The sequence below is a fragment of the Pseudorca crassidens genome, chromosome 16, assembly GCF_039906515.1.
Source record: "Pseudorca crassidens isolate mPseCra1 chromosome 16, mPseCra1.hap1, whole genome shotgun sequence".
NCBI classification, from domain to species: Eukaryota; Metazoa; Chordata; class Mammalia; order Artiodactyla; family Delphinidae; genus Pseudorca; species Pseudorca crassidens.
Genome location: NC_090311.1, coordinates 25,930,029 through 25,946,052, shown reverse-complemented (window position 1 = coordinate 25,946,052; position 16,024 = coordinate 25,930,029). Strand labels below are relative to the sequence as shown.

General features: G+C 43.5%; 1 protein-coding gene across 5 annotated transcripts in view; it reads left to right on the top strand.

The window, feature by feature from the left end:
• WBP1L (WW domain binding protein 1 like) overlaps positions 1 to 16,024 on the top strand; it is a 67,539-nt gene that overhangs the window by 13,235 nt on the left and 38,280 nt on the right. Inside the window, exons 2-4 of one of the 5 annotated variants that reach the window (XM_067709534.1) lie at positions 2,591 to 2,811; positions 2,905 to 2,956; positions 8,379 to 8,440. The exons of 2 other annotated variants lie outside the window; for them this stretch is intronic. In XM_067709534.1, coding sequence (XP_067565635.1) covers positions 8,426 to 8,440 — 15 coding nt within the window. In that variant the 5' untranslated portion in view covers positions 2,591 to 2,811; positions 2,905 to 2,956; positions 8,379 to 8,425. Of the gene's footprint in view, positions 1 to 2,590; positions 2,812 to 2,904; positions 2,957 to 3,748; positions 3,783 to 8,378; positions 8,441 to 16,024 lie in introns of those variants that run through there. 2 more of the 5 variants (XM_067709535.1, XM_067709533.1) reach the window with 2 other exon arrangements.

The window sequence follows — 16,024 nt, the reverse complement described above, 5'->3', positions numbered from 1 at the left end:
CAGTAGAACTTTCTGTGATGTTGGAAATCATCTATATCTGTGCTGTCCATTTTGTAGCCACGTAGCCACATGTGGCTATTGAGTCCTTGAAATGTGGCTAGGATAACTAAGGAACCGAATTTTTAATTAATTAATTAATTAATTTTTGGCTGCGTCAGGTCTTATTGCAACATGCAGGATCGTTTGTTGCGGTGCTGGGCTCTTCCTTGCTGCACGTGGGCTTCTCTCTAGATGTGGTGCATGGGCTCAGTAGTAGCCCCTTGGCATGTGGGATCTTAGTTCCCCGACCAGGGATTGAACCCACATCCCCTGCATTGGAAGGCGGATTCTTAACCACTGGATCACCAGGGAAGTCCTGGAACTGAATTTTTAATGGCATTTAATTTTTTGTATCACCTTTATTGAGTTATAATTCACATGCCAAAAGATTCATCCTCTTAAAGTGTACAGAAAATGTTTTTTTAGTGAGTCAGAGGGTTGTGTGACCATCACCACTATCTGATTTTAGAACATTTTCATCACCCCACAAAGAAACCCCATAGCCATTAGCAGCCCTTCCCCATTACACCCCCTCCTCCCCCAGCCCCTACAATCACTAATCTACTTTCTGTCTCTTTGGATTTGCCCATTCTGGACATTCTGTATAAATGGAATCATACACCATGTGGTCCTTTGTAACTGGCTTCTTTCACTTAGCATAATGTTTTCAAGATTCTTCCATGTTGATGTATTTGTGTATCATCACATGTATCAGTATTTCATTCCTTTTTATGGCCGGTTAATATTCAGTTGCATGAATGTACCACATTTTATTTATCCATTCATCAGTTGATGGACATTTGAGCTGTGTTCCCTTTTGGGCTATTGTGAATAATGCTGCTATGGACATGTGTGTACAAGTTTTTGTGTACACATATATGTTTTCATTTCTCTTGGATATATACCTAATGGTGGAATTGCTGGGTCATATGATAACTCTATGTGTAACCTTTTGAGGAACTGCCAGACTGTTTTCCAAAGTGGTATGATATTCAGTTTTTAATTTAAAGTAAATAGCTACATGTGACTACTGACTACCTGTTAGACAATGTAGATCTAACAGTTTTCCAGTGTGGAGGTGGAATATAGTCTAATGTAGTGGTGAGGTCATGGGCTCTGGGGGCAGATTACCTGAGTTCCAAACTTGATTCTTCCACTTACTATCCTTGAGCAAGTTACTTTAACCTCTTTGTGCCTCAGTTTCCTCATCTATAAAATGGGAATAATAATAGCACATACTTTAGGGACTTCCCTGGTGGTGCAGTGGTTAAGAATCCACCTGCCAATGCAGGGGACATGGGTTCGAGCCCTGGTCTGGGAAGATCCCACATGCCGCGGAGCAACTGAGCCTGTGCACCGCAACTACTGAGCCAGTGCTCTAGAGCCCACGAGCCACAACTACAGAGCCCACATGCCACAAATACTGAAGCCCGCACACCTAGAACCCATGCTCCGCAGCAAGAGAAGCCACCGCCTAGAGAAGCCTGATGCGCCACAACAAAGAGTAGCCCCCACTCGCCGCAACTAGAGAAAGCCTGAACGCAGCAGTGAAGACCCAACGCAGCCTAAATAAATAAGTAAATAAATAAATAAATAAAAGTAGCACGTACTTTATAGGTTTGTTGGGACCTGAAAAGATATATATGTAAAGCTTTTGGAATATACTTCATGGTTATTAAATATAATAATACTTATCACTGCTATTCTTATTGGTGATCCTCAAGAGTGCATTGTGGTTGGTAAGTTAGTGTCAACTCTCAAACTAGGTTCGGAAACTGAGATTTGGGGAGTTTGGAAGTGACTTCCTTGATGCTGTTCTATATCTGAGTTTAGGTTTGTCCCTGTGATCCTTTACCTATGTAGGTAACTCTTCATGGTGAACCTATGTAGAATAGTGGTTCTCAATTGGAGACAATTTTGCCCCTGCCTGAGGACATTTGTCAGTGTCTGGAAACATTTTTGATTGTCGTAACTCAGGAGCACTACTGGCATCTGTTGTATGAAGGCCAGGGGTGCTGCTAAATGTCCTCAGGGTAGTCCCCCACAACAAAGAATTGTCCTCCCCAAAATGTCAGTAGTGCCAAGGTGGAGAAACCCTTGTGTGGTACTTGCTATCCCCTTACCAGCTCCTGACCAGTATCGTGGGATTTGAGGTCAGCCTTCCTATGAAAAGATGTGTGTGAAATAAGCTCTGATGACAAATTTCAGGTGGGACAGTTTAAAGCTTTAGTGTCCTGAATCCTGATGTCTCTCAGATTTGCTGACATGTGTTACCAGTCAGCTCATCATCGTCAGCCAACATCAACTGTTTTGACAAAAGCACATTTTTTTAGTCTGTGGTTCAGTAAGCAGGTGAGCCTCCCTAAGTCACCCCATCTTAAACCTTCTTTCCTCTCACTTTGGTCTGCCTTTGTGGTTTCACTTTAAGAACGTTTGTCTTCATCCCAGTGGAAGCCTGAGGGCCAGTCACTTTCTTTTCTGTGTACTCCATGGTCCCACCACCAATCTGAACTGAGTCATGTTCTTAGAACTTTTCCTTTCCTCATTCCAGATCTTGGCTCTCCTCTCATTTTCGGCCTCACGAATGTTAGTTTGTTCTCACGCACGCTCAGCCTGCAGAAACCGTTAGATGTTCCCAGGTCGCCACGAGGGAAGCTGATGGTCCTGGACTTTACCAGAGCTGTGTCTGGAGGAGAGCCCTCTCTTCCAGGTCCAGGATGTCCCTCATCTGTGGGTGCTGGGCACAAGCTGGCTACTCTGTGGGTGCTGTGGGTAAGTTAGATGGCTTTGGATTCAGAATTCCAACAGCCTTTTGAATGCCTGGCCATCCGTACACCTGAGGGCCTCTTTCTTTCTTGCCTTAAGTTGCTGGACTGACGTTTGAGGGACCATCAGGACCAGGTGGAGCAATGACCAGGTGGGTTCATTCCTTGCCCTACCACCCCAACTGTGGGCCCTGCTGGGGCCACCGACCCCACTATAACCACACAGACAGAGCAGCCACTGGGTGACAGGGAACGGCGACAGCGGGTCTTGGTGACCTGTCCACTCAGCTGCATACAACAGGCTGAGGTCTGCCAGTGGGCACCTCCCTTTTGGCCCATCCTTTGAAGTTCCACTAGGTGGAGCAAAGTCTGGCCAAAAACCCACATGCAAATGTGGAAACCACAAACAAAGAAATACAAATAAATCCAGAACATTGCAACATGGGAGGTAAAGAAAAGGGAAACAAGTCTCATTCTATTGAATTCTGCAGCTTGTTGATACAATTCTGGGCTTTCCCAGTGTGGGAATTAAAATAGGTCATCCTCTCAGACTTGTCAGTCTTGCCTGGATGGGGTTTTTGGGGTTTGGGGGATACTTTCGCTTACTCAGCTACATTCCCATAGCTGGATTTATTTACTTTTGGTTTTCATCTTTCCATACTTTTTTCTGTGGGAAAGCAGATGAGCTGTGTATCTTCTGTTCCTGGTGCCGTCATCACCCTCATAGAGCCACGGCTCAGTTTTGATTCACCATCTTAGGTGTTTTAAACAATTTAAACTTGTTTTGGAAGAGATGAGAGTGAATGTAAGACGTTACAAGAATATTTGTGGTTTGGAAAGGTGGATCCTAGAGTGAAGTTATCAGAACATTTCTGTTTTGATTTTTAAATATGGAGCAAGACAGATCTTACATTGTAACACTGTTTTGTTACACATTCTTGCAGATCAGAGACACGCGCGGTGCATGGAGAAAATGCGGTGCGTGGAGAAAATAATCATATTTTTCAAAATTGTACATACTGCTTTTTGTTCGCCGTTTAAAAATTAATCTTCCTCATCTAAAATTCCACCTGGCAGTTTCACTCCAATCGTATCAAAACCCAACCAAACACAGACACAATGAAAAACACCATAGCTTAGTTTATTGATCAGATTTACACTTTTGTGGTTTATTTGGGAGAGAAAGTTAATATTTGTCTTTCTACACTAGGATGTTGGAGCACGGTAGCTCTTTGGGACTTGAATATAGAGTCGAACAGTGTGAGAAGTTCATCCTGTGTACTTCTTTCTTTTTTTCTTGAGTCCCTTGTCTTTAATTATGCAAATCCCCTTGCTGCTGTTGCTGTGGGTGGGAGCTGGGAGTGGAACACCTACACCGGCCTGATTTCTCATAAGGACCAATCTGGCTGTCTCTCCAATCCCTTTCTTAGACCCGATTGCTGCCTTTCTTTGGGCTTTGAGGTACCTTTTACCTTTTCACATCAGTTTTTAATTACACAAAAATGACACACGCTCATAACAATGGTAAATAATAGAGAAATACAAAAATACTTAGAGGAAAAAGTGAAAGTTTGTGGTTTGTTGTGTATTTTTGGTTTTTCTGCTTATGCTGCAAATTTATAGATATAGTAATATAACTCCTATGTATAAACTTACATCCACACACATATAAAATAATAAAGTTGTTGGTATGGGTAGGGTTCTTTATTTTATTTGTTTTTAAAGCAAAAATGGGATAATTTATATGTAGTACTTTAACAACATGCACCTTTTTTAAAACCTTAATATATTGTAGACTTCTTTTCATATCGCATATATGCCTCTGATTTTTTTTTAATGCCTGTAATTACTTTAGACCATGATTTATTTGACTACCCCTCCATAAATGAACGTACATTGTGTCCAAGGTATTGCCATTTCAAGCTGTGCAGCAGTGAACATTGTTGCACTTATTTCTTTCTGCAGTTTGCTAGGTTCCTAGAAGTGGAACTGGGGACTATGGGATTATAGGGTATGTACATTTGGAATTTGGGGCCAATAGTGCCAAGTTGCTCCCCAAAACGGCTTTATCAGTTCACATTCCCATCAGTAGCGCATGCAAGGCCTCACTTCCCCACACACATGTGAACATCATTTCTTCACCTGCACCCTCTGTATATCCTTGGAGATGTGCCTTCTGACTCTTAACATGGGCACCTGGGGAACATTTCAGTTTACTTTCTAAAAAGCCTATAGGTCTCTAATTGGCTTAGCTTCCAGACTCCCTGTCTGCAAACTGGTTGCTCCCTTTGCTGTGGAGTAGGATTCACACAAGGGCAGTGAGCCTCTAGCCAGAGGAGGGTAGAAATGCCTGCCCATGTGCTGAAGGAAGTGGTTTGTGGTCCCTGGAAGATGTCAAGCAGGTGGCCTGGAGCTGTTGGCCAATTGCTGTGTGGTACACAAGTCTAATTTCATGCCCGACCTACCACCCCTCCGTGGTGGCCATCCCAGAAGAGACGCCTGGAAGTGGCATTGCTGAGAGTGCAGACTCTGGAGCCAGACTGCCTCCATATAACCTTGGACTAGTTAGTTAACTCAGTATCCTCATCTGTAAAATGGGTTAATAGCGCCTAGCCTGTAGGGTTATTGTGAGGGTTAACTGAATTAATACTTGTAAAGCACTTAGAGCAGTGCCTGCCACATAGTAATTACTTGGCAAATGTTAGCCTTTGTTGTTGTTGTTGTTATTAATTATTTTAGCTCTGGGGAACTTTAAGACTTCCCTCTTCCCTTACTGACCCAAGGTTTGTTTTCAGTGGAGGAATTTAAGAATATATTTTGGTTCACTCCTTGTCCAAAATGCACGTGAATCACTTTCCATATCATCAGCCTTGGTGATCAGATGAGAGGTGTTTTTTCAACAACTATTTTCTAATAATAAGATATGAAATTATTTATTCTTAGAGCAGGTAAGTTAGGATATATGCTATTTTTCTGATACACGCACCACTGCAGCCTCTTGAGTGAGGAAAAGAGTGGGGGGTTGTGGTTAGTCGTTCATTCTGACCACAGTGCTGCCACACGCAGATCTGTCTGCTCTCAGCACACAGTGGACTGTACCGAGCTGAGGGACTCCCTCGGGCTTCTTGACACCTGTCCCCAACCTCCATTTGGTACTTCCTGTTCTGAGGTGAGGATGGTTTCTGAGGCTTTTTTTTTTCTTTTTTGTAATACAGCTTTATTGAGATATAATTCACATACCATAAAATTCACTCTTTTAGAGTATACAATTTAGTGGGTTTTAGTGTATTCACAAGTTTGGACCACCTCACCACTAGGTAATTTCAGAATGTTTTCATCACCCCCAAAAGAAATGCTGTATCAGCAGTCATTCCCCCTCTCCCTGCCCCATCCCCCAAGTCGCTGGCAACCAATAATCTGCTGTCTCTGTCCATTATGGACATTTCATGTAAATGGAATCATATACCATGTGCTATTTTGTGAGTGCCTTCTTTCACTTAGCATAGTATTTTCAAGGTTCATCCATGTTGTAACATGTATCATCACTATGTCATTCCTTTTTATGGCCGATAAATATTCCTCTGTCTGGTTGTAACACATTTAGTCCTCAATTGATGGATATTTGGGCTTTTTTCACTTTGGGGCTATTATGAATAATGCTGCTTTGAACATGAATATACAGTTTTTGAGTGGACATATGTTTTCATTCTCATGAGTATACGCTTAGAAGTAGAATTGCTGGGTCATATCGTCACTCTATGTTTAACTTTTGAGGAACTGCCAGACTGTTTTCCATAGTGGCTGCACCATTATATATCTCCGCTAGCAATGTATGAGGGTTTCAGTTTCTCCACATCCTCGTCAATACTGTCTTTTTAAAAATCATAACCATCCTAGTGGGTGTGAAGTAGTATCCCACTGTGGTTTTGATTTGTATTTCCCTAATAACTAGTAATGTTGAACATCTTTTTGTGTTCTTTTTTTGTTTGTTTTTTGGTGGGTTTTTTTTTTTTGGTTTGTTTGTTTGTTTTTTGGTTTTATTGGCCATGCCATGCGGCACGTAGGATCTTAGTTCCCCGACCAGGGATTGAACCCCTGCCCCCTGCATTGGAAGCTCAGAGTCTTAACCACTGGACTGCCAGGGGAGTCCCCTTTTTGTGTTCTTACTGGCCATTTGTATATATTCTTTGGAGAAATGCCTATTCAATCCTTTGTTTTAAAGGCCCTTATCTGACTGACAGGACAGTGGTCTTCCCACGGAATCCCAGTGAGTGACTGTCCAAGGGGAGGTTTTCCTTTAAACTAGACTTTGTCAGAGCTCTGGCACTCTAGACCTAGCCATGCTAACATCTCTTCTCATGACCCTGGACCAATTACTTTACCTCTCTGAGCCTTCATTACTTCTATCAGCATCTCCCAGAGACGGGTCCGAGGCAGCCTTTCTGCTGTAAGAGGAAGAGGCCCTCGTGGTCCCAGAAGTCTACCATTTCTCGTGGAGATTCATGGTGCACATGCTTTACAGTTAAGCCTCGGAAGAGTCTCACAGTTAAGAGACGTATATGAATCCCTTATCAGATAAATGATTTGCAAATATTTCCTCCCAATCTGTCTTTTTTTTCACTTTCTTGATGGTGTCCTTTGAAGTACAACTGTTTTTAATTTTGATGAATTCCAGTTTATCTGTGTTTTTCTTTTGTTGCTTGAGCTTTTGGTGTTCCCTATTTGTTTTAAGGGCTCTGTAAAACTTAATATTATTTAGGGTCAAAAATGGACATTATTCAGAATAGAATCCTTTAATTTTTTTTTTATTATGGAGTATTTTAAACATTTACAAAAAAAGAGAGAATGGTATAATGAACCAGCATGTACCCATCTCCCAACCTCAGCGATTTAGTGTCTTGGCCAGTCTTGTTTTATCTATACTGTATCCACTTTCACTTCCATTTATCCCCAGTGAAATTATTTTGAAGCAGATTTCAGACTTCATATCATCTCAACCATAAATAGTTCTGTTTGAATCTCTAAAAGATAAAAGGACTATGTTCCCGAACATAACCACCCTCCCATATCACACCCTAAAAAATTGACAATAATTCCTTAATGTTACAGGACAGGATCTTGTGTGTGAGAATTTAATTTGGATCTAGGGGTAAAAATACTATTAGAAAATTCAGCTAATTATGATAGTTCTTCAGTTTTCGTGAGTAATTAACCCTGTGTCACACTACTTTAAAAAAGTTACTCCCCAGTGACACGCTTCAATCCTATGAGTATCAAAAGTGCTCTTCCAACCACAGCTTTTTCTTTTTTACTTGAACAGATCTAGTGGTGAAGCTTTAATCATAGCAGCCCGCTCCCCCCTTTTTCCCTCTCAAAACTTTTTTTTTTTTGGACACATATCCATTTCCAACCTCTTCCCAGTATATAAAGTGAAAGATTAACTTATGACTTTTGCCCTCAATTTCTAGTGTAGGGAGAATTTTTGGAAAAATCCTGTTCTTATCTGAGATTGCACAAATGTTCAGAGAAACCTAGGAAAATGAGGAGACCCTGTTTGCGTATCTTCTCTTTCAGCTCTCCAGGGCCTAGGCTGGGTGTCCCCATCCCGTGTCTGGCTGACCATGCCCACCCTCAAGGTACAGTATTGGCGGGGGGTGGGGGTGGGGGGGTGTCTCATGGCTAATGAGCAATGCTGCTGAGGGAGAGGTGGAACATAGAATTTGGAGGCAAAGAAAGACACCGTAGAGATAATGATGCTATGAACAGATGTTTGGTAAGAGAGGCCGTGCTGTTCGAAATGTAGGAGATTTAGGGTTGAACAGGCTTCTTAATTGTGGGACCCTTCAGAGGCTTAACCGTAAAACACAGGCATCATGAATCTCCAAAAGGGTCGGTAAACTTCTTTAACCATGTGAGCCTCTTATCGCAGAAATGGCTGCCTCGGAGCGGTCTCTGGGTGATGCTGATAAAAGTAATGAAGGCTCAGAGAGGTGAAGTAATTGGCCCGGGGTCATGAGAATAGGTGGTAGCATGGTAGAGTGCCAGAGCCCTGACAGAGTCTAGCTTAAAGGAAAATCTGCCCCTAGGCAGTCAATTACTGGGGTTCCATGGGAAGACCTCTGCCTCTTCAGTCAGAAACCCTAGGTCTAGTCCTAGGTCAACTCATACTCCAGACCAGTGTACTGCCCGGCAAGTGGGGATGGTAACTACCTGGCCCTATCACCAGCTGATATAAGGAACAATGAAAAGGGATATGAAAGTAGTTTATAAACCTGAGATCTCTGCAAGGATGATGCTTTATTGTGTCTCTCATTGGTTAGTGCCACCTTTTCTATAACACTGGGAATTCCCTGGTAGTCCAGTGGTTAGAACCCTGTGCTCCTACTTTCGAGGGCCTGGGTTCAATCCCTGGTCGGGGAACTAAGATCCCACAAGCTGCATGGTGTGGCCGAAAAAAAAAATGTAATTCTCAATAATACTGAGCACATCTTGCCAAGAAGGTGCATCTTGAGAAAAGTGAAGGACTTTGGAATGTTGGATATAAAATATCAGATATTGGCACCTGCTACTTCTTTTCAGGGAGGGAGAGTGACTTGTGCTGACTTCTTGCTGTGATGGGGGATGCTTTCTCAAAGGCCTTCCAGAGTTTTCCCCCTAAGTTTTCTACTTATAGAGTAGGGTCTTCCTGCCCACTTCTGCGTTGCTGTAGTGCTTTCTTCACGATTTGGACTCGGGGTCAACGTGTTTTTGCAAGTGCTGTCATCCTGTGTTGCCTCACTCTCTGCGGCCTGGGAATCCAGGGTTCAGGTGTGGCCCGTGGTTGGGTGTAATATGACGGAAGGTCCAGCATCCCTGCATCTGGTGTGATTCCCTCTCCAGTTTCACCACCTTCAGTCATCATTTTACTTGGGGTGTGGACGTGCATGTTCCAGAGGTTTCCCCACTCCCTACAGCTTATGGGAGGGATAAGTTTTCATAAAGTTTTCCGCTAGTATTTTTGACCATGAAATCTTAAACCTGGAGTAGATCTGGTTACCGAACAGCCTAAGGAAGGAGGAGGTAGTATTTGATATACATAAGATCCAGGAACTGAGGGAAGGCCTAGTGCCAGGAGCTGTGTTTCCAACTAGGCCTTTTTTTTTTTTTTTTTGCGGTACGCGGGCCTCTCAACTGTTGTGGCCTCTCCCATTGCGGAGCACAGGCTCCGGACACGCAGGCTCAGCGGCCATGGCTCATGGGCCCAGCCGCTCCGCGGCATGTGGGATCTTCCCGGACCGGGGCACGAACCCGTGTCCCCTGCATCGGCAGGCGGACTTTCAACCTCTCTGCCACCAGGGAAGCCCCCAACTAGGGGCTTATTAAGTTTCACAATCCTTTAAGCAAAAAAGGCAACTTCCAGGTGTTGCTAATGGAGTTTCTGGTGAACGGGAGGCAAAACCAGAAGCCGCTTCATCCCATTCCCCATAAAGGAAAAACTGTCATGGGGGCGTTAGATCACGTCCCAGCTCTGCCTGGAGGAAGGCAGTTTTGCTTTTGAGATGGCTTAAGTGCTTTAAATTCCTCAGCTGAGAAATTAGATAGCCAGAGGGTTTCGCAATCCCTTCATCAAGCCTCCTGAGCTCAGAGTACCATCCAGGTGCACTCCTTATCTCTTAGCTGTTTTTCAGGTTTCTGTGACCAGAAAAAGTCACCTGCCCAAATGTTTGGGGATTTAGGTGCATTAGCTTCATTTTTACCATCTTCTCTTTAGTCATCAATTCTCTTCATCCATGTAACCAGTTTTCCTTGAGGGCCTGCTTTGTGTGAGGCATTACTTGGTATTGTGAGGGACCCAGAAATGAAAGTTACCCATCTTGCCCTTAAGTTGCTTATACTATAGAAGAGGAGATAGGCCTGAGAATAAATAACTTTGCTGAATTTATGAGCACGTGAAAAAGGGAGTGGTACTACCAAATGTAAAATAGATAGCTAGTGGGAAGCAGCCGCATAGCACAGGGAGATCAGCTCCCTGTTTTGTGACCACCTAGAGGGGTGGGATAGGGAGGGTGGGAGGGAGATGCAAGAGGGAGGAGATATGGGGATATATGTATATGTATAGCTGATTCACTTCGTTATAAAGCAGAAACTAACCATTGTAAAGCAATTATACTCCAATAAAGATGTTTAAAAAAAAAAGAGTGGATTTTCCTATAAAATCACAACCAAGATGATCTCTCGCTGGAGAGTGTGCACACTTGCTCTTATGGCTTTGCATCCAGGGGGCCCGGAGCTGCTTCCAGGGACTTAGAGTTGAGGTACCTTTAATAAAATGACCATGATGTTAGCCCTTTCCTTGGGCCTACCACCATTGCACCAAAAGTGGAGTCTCTCTCTACCCTGCCCTAAATTTAAATATAAGTGAAAGATGAAATCAGATTTAGTGGGGACCTTGAAGACTAATTTTCCTAAATGGAATTCTCTTTCCAAGTTACATGTGAGAATGTATCATGTAGTTGGTGTGACCTAGGTCCCCCCCCCTTTTTTTCTTATTCCGATCTTTGGTTTAGAGAGCAATTTGTGAGGAGACATGAAATGTTTCTGGGGACAGCCCTGAGTTGTAGCTTGCTGATTTTCATGTAATTCTTGGCTACTTGACAGTTTGGTGAACTGTTTTCAGGGCAGGAAAAATGAACCTAGCATTTTGGTATAAAAACAAACAAGGCTACTGTTGTACTTGGTAAAGCTGAAGTTGCCGATCCAGCAACAGCACACTAACCATCAGTGACAGCCCCCTGTCAGTGGTGAGTTTCGGAGACCCCTGGACTCTCCAGAGAGGGCAGTAAATGTTTATCCACGAAGGTGATAAATATCAGAGGGGTGATTGATTGTCAGCAGGAAAGGACTTTCTTGTTAGGGGGCAGAGAAGCAAGAGGCAGAAGCCTTAGGAAGCTCTTGTAAACTGGTTTCAGCTTCCGCTACTTTGATTTTTCTCTCTTTTTATTTTAAAAAGTTTTTTTAAAGTTTATTTGTTGTGATTGTTTATGAGCTATTTCTATATATATATTTTATTTTATTTATTTTTGGCTGTGTTGGGTCTTCATTGCTGTGCACGGGCTTTCTCTAGTTGCAGCGAGCGGGGGCTACTCTTTGCTGCAGTGCGAGGGCTTCTCACTGTGGTGGCTTCTCTTGTTGTGGAGCACGGGCTCTAGGCACGTGAGCTTCAGTAGTTGCGGTGCGTGGGCACCTAGTTGTGGCTCGCGGGCTCCAGAGCGCAGGCTTAGTAGTTGTGGCACACGGGCTTAGTTGCTCAGCGGCATGTGAGATCTTCCGGACCAGGGCTCGAACCCGTGTTCCCTGCATTGGCAGGCGGATTCTTAACCACTGCGCCACCAGGATTTTTCTCTCTTTTTAAAGGGCTAAGGCTGTACCATTGCCATGGATGTCTTCTCTCCACCTCCCACATCCCCCCCCCCAAAGTCCACTTCAAGATTTATCATATTTTAGTAGTAGTCATCAGAAAGAAAAGGTATGCTGGTTACAGGTACTCAGTAAATACACACATGTATGCATTGTACCTCCAGCTGATCTTTGCCCATCGTCTGCCTTTCTCAGATGCCCCGTGTGCCGTTGTTTCCATGCTTTCAGTCATGCTTGGCCCTGCTTAATGTGTTCACCTTCTCCCCGCAAACCCTACATGATTTTTAGTTAGCCATCTCTTGGTAAAACTTTCTTTGGCCATTTTATCCCTCAATAGCTTCCTTTCTTCAAGCCCTTCGTGCATTTACTGCCTCTACTCCTCCCCTCCCATTTGTTGTAGGGTGCCTACGTTTGTCTCTGTGTCTGCTGTCTTTTCTCTCTAACTGTGTAATCGAATAAATCAGTCCTCCAGGGCCAGACCAGTTCATCCAGTGTTGCATCCTTCTCATCTCCATGGTATATCCTGGGTGGCTGGATGCGACTGTGACTGTCATGTCACAGAAGAGGGGGAAGTGACGGGTATAATATCAAAATACTGTCTCCATGCGCGTTCAAGCCATTCTGGAGCCCCACACACCTGGTTGTAATGCTGGCTCCACTGCTTACTAGCTGAGTGTCCTTGAATGATTACCTAACGTCACTGAAGCTCATGTTTTTCATCTGTAAAATATGAGATATCAGCGTAGGTTAAGATCCTCCCTCTCTGAAATGTATCATTTGATGTTTAGCAAGTGATTGCAATTGACGGCTGTTTGCCCAGACAACTTCTGGGAAGACTCAGTACAATAGCAGGAGAGCATCCACAGGTTTTCATGGACGCCTTGTAGAAGGAACAAGCCCTGTGACTTGTAGAACTCCTTGTCCTGCTCGGAGCCCAGGAGAGGTGTGTTTTCTTGCCTTGGCAGGCTTGCTACATGTCTGCCTTTGTCCAGCCCCAGGACACAGATAATCTAGTGTTCTTGGTTTCTGGCAGCTGAGCAGTCCTTAACATTTCTACTTGGCAAGGTTCTGCAAATCTTTGTTCTGGGCTTGGAATTCTTCCTATGGCATTCCCCAAAATAATTACTTCAGGATCCTTTTATTGATGCCAAGCCTGGCATTCATGACGTGACGATATCTTGGTTTGACTTTGATTGTGGCACTCCCATTGGTTTGGGGTTTGGGTTAGTATTCATTTCTGTGTTTTTTGAGTCAGAACTCTAGGGCAATTAAATGTGCTTGTGCACAACCCGAGAAAGATAAGAAAGGTCTTTTATTTTTATCTTAGATGTTCTGTGTCGACCTAGCAGCCTCTACTCAAAACTCCTGGAAATAAAAAGGCTTTAGGTCTGGAGATTATCTCCTGCCCTAGAAGCCTGGCAGTTGTCCTGTTCTGACAAAACCCTCTTTCTTCAGATTCCTTGATTGCGAAATGAGAAACTCGGGGGCCCTCAACCCTAGTCTCCTTTAGCCTCCACTGGCCAGATGACAAGCACTTCACCAGGTTAGTTGAGATCCAAGGCATGGAAGACCTTCCATGCCAGCTTGCTCCTTGTGTTGGGGACCCATTGTGTGTTGGGAACATATGAGAACTTCAGGACTTCCCCAGTCATTACTTCACAGAGCTCAGCCCCAAAGTGGGTCAGAATGGGAGTTCTGGGGCCCCAGCGCCCTGACTCCACCCTTGGGAACACCACTGTCGGATCCGGTATAAGTGACAGTCTTATAGACAGGATTCCGGAGCACAGACCAGGGACATGCATGTCTGCTCAGCGTTCGACTGACCCTCAATTCTGGTTTTTGCCTTATTGGTAACTTCTGGTTTAATATCATGACTCCTGTATTATTGTAAAGGAAAGAGTCTTTGGAGCCAGAGACTTCATTCAAATCCTTGCTCTTCCTCTGCCTACTTCCTCTGCTCTTCCTTGGGCAAGGTCTCCATATGCTTCAGTTTCTGCAACTGAACAATAAAGATAATAATACCTACATCATGGGATTGTTGTCACATTAAGTGAGATGTTGGTTAAATGAAGTCCTAGCACAGAGGCTGGCTTATTGTCAGTAATAAACAAATAACTGTCTCTCCCTGCCTCCTGCCCAGAATTTAAAGATTATAAATGCATAGGCTGCTTAGAAAACGTTGCCAAAAGATTCTTAAATGAAGTACAGTGAAGGAATGAATTCTACTAGCCATGAACATATATGCTTTGCAGTATGTCTTCTTTTTTTTTTTTTGGTATTAATTTATTTATTTTGGCTGCGTTGGGTCTTTGTTGCTGTGCGTGGGCTTTCTCTAGTCGCGGTGAGTGGGGGCTACGCTTCTTTGCGGTGTGCGGGCTTCTCATTGTGGTGGCTTCTCTTGTTGCGGAGCACAGGCTCTAGGTGCGTGGGCTTCAGTAGTTGTGGCACGTGGGCTCAGTAGTTGTGGCTTGCGGGCTCTAGAGCTCAGGCTCAGTAGTTGTGGCTCGCGGGCTTAGTTGCTCTGCGGCATGTGGGATCTTCCCGGACCAGGGCTCGAACCTGTGTGCCCTGCATTGGCAGGAGGATTCTTAACCACTGCGCCACCAGGGAAGCCCCGAACACTGTCTTCTTAAATAATAAGTTAATCCAAAGGATTTCCAGCATTACTATCTTTGTGAGTTCTCTGAACTGGGAAAGAGAGCTCTGGGTCAGTGGAAGGATGTCTCAGACATTGCTTGGGGCCATAAACAGTTGTTAAACTGAAACTTTTTTTTTTTGAATTTTATTTTATATTTTTATACAGCAGGTTCTTATTATCTATTTTGTACATATTAGTGTATACATGTCAATCCCAATCTCCCAGTTCCCCCCCAGTTCCCCCCCCCAGTTCATCCCCCTTGGTGTCCATACGTTTGTTCTCTAAATTTGTGTCTATATTTCTGCCTTGCAAACCGGTTTATCTGTTCCATTTTTCTAGATTCCACATATATGCGTTAATATACGATATTTATTTTTCTCTTTCTGACTTACTTCACTCTGTATGACAGTCTCTAGGCCCATCCACATGTCTACAAATGACCCAATTTCGTTCCTTTTTATGGCTGAGGAATATTCCATTGTATATATGTACCACATCTTCTTTATCCATTCATCTGTCGATGGACATTTAGGTTGCTTCCATGACCCGGCTATTGTAAATAGTGCTGCAGTGAACATTGGTGTGCATGTGTCTTTTTTGAATTATGGTTTTCTCTGAGTATATGCCCAGTAGTGGGATTAAATTGCAACATTTTGACAACATGATCCTGCTCCATCCCAGTTTAGTGTGACTCTTGCTTTTTTTTTTTTTTTTAAATTGGTGAATTCAGCATTGAATTAAATTCTGCATTGTCAGGCAGATGACCAAAACGTTTGAAGAAGGATTTGACTTAGCTTTGGTCCACCATGTATGAACCTGGATCACTTACATAAAAGAACCCTTTTTTCTCAGACTAGCAGAAACTGCTGATTATTCTCTTGCCTCTTAAATCCCCAAATTGACTGCTGTGTCCCTGGGTTATAATATTTGTAGAGCATGAAGAAAAGTGAACTCGCCTTCCTGGGAATGCCTGCATTTGCCAATTCAGCTTCTTTTTCTCCTCATCCCCCAAATCTTAGCGCTCAGTGAGGGTTGGTCAGGGACTAGGGGCAAGGAAAAGTAGATCAGTGAGAAAGAAGCCATTCTCAGTGATCACTTTGTTAGAGTATATGGTGTTGTGCTCGGTGTAATGTTTTGGGTTTAATGCTGCCTTGCACAAGGAACTTACAATCTTATAAGAAGATAA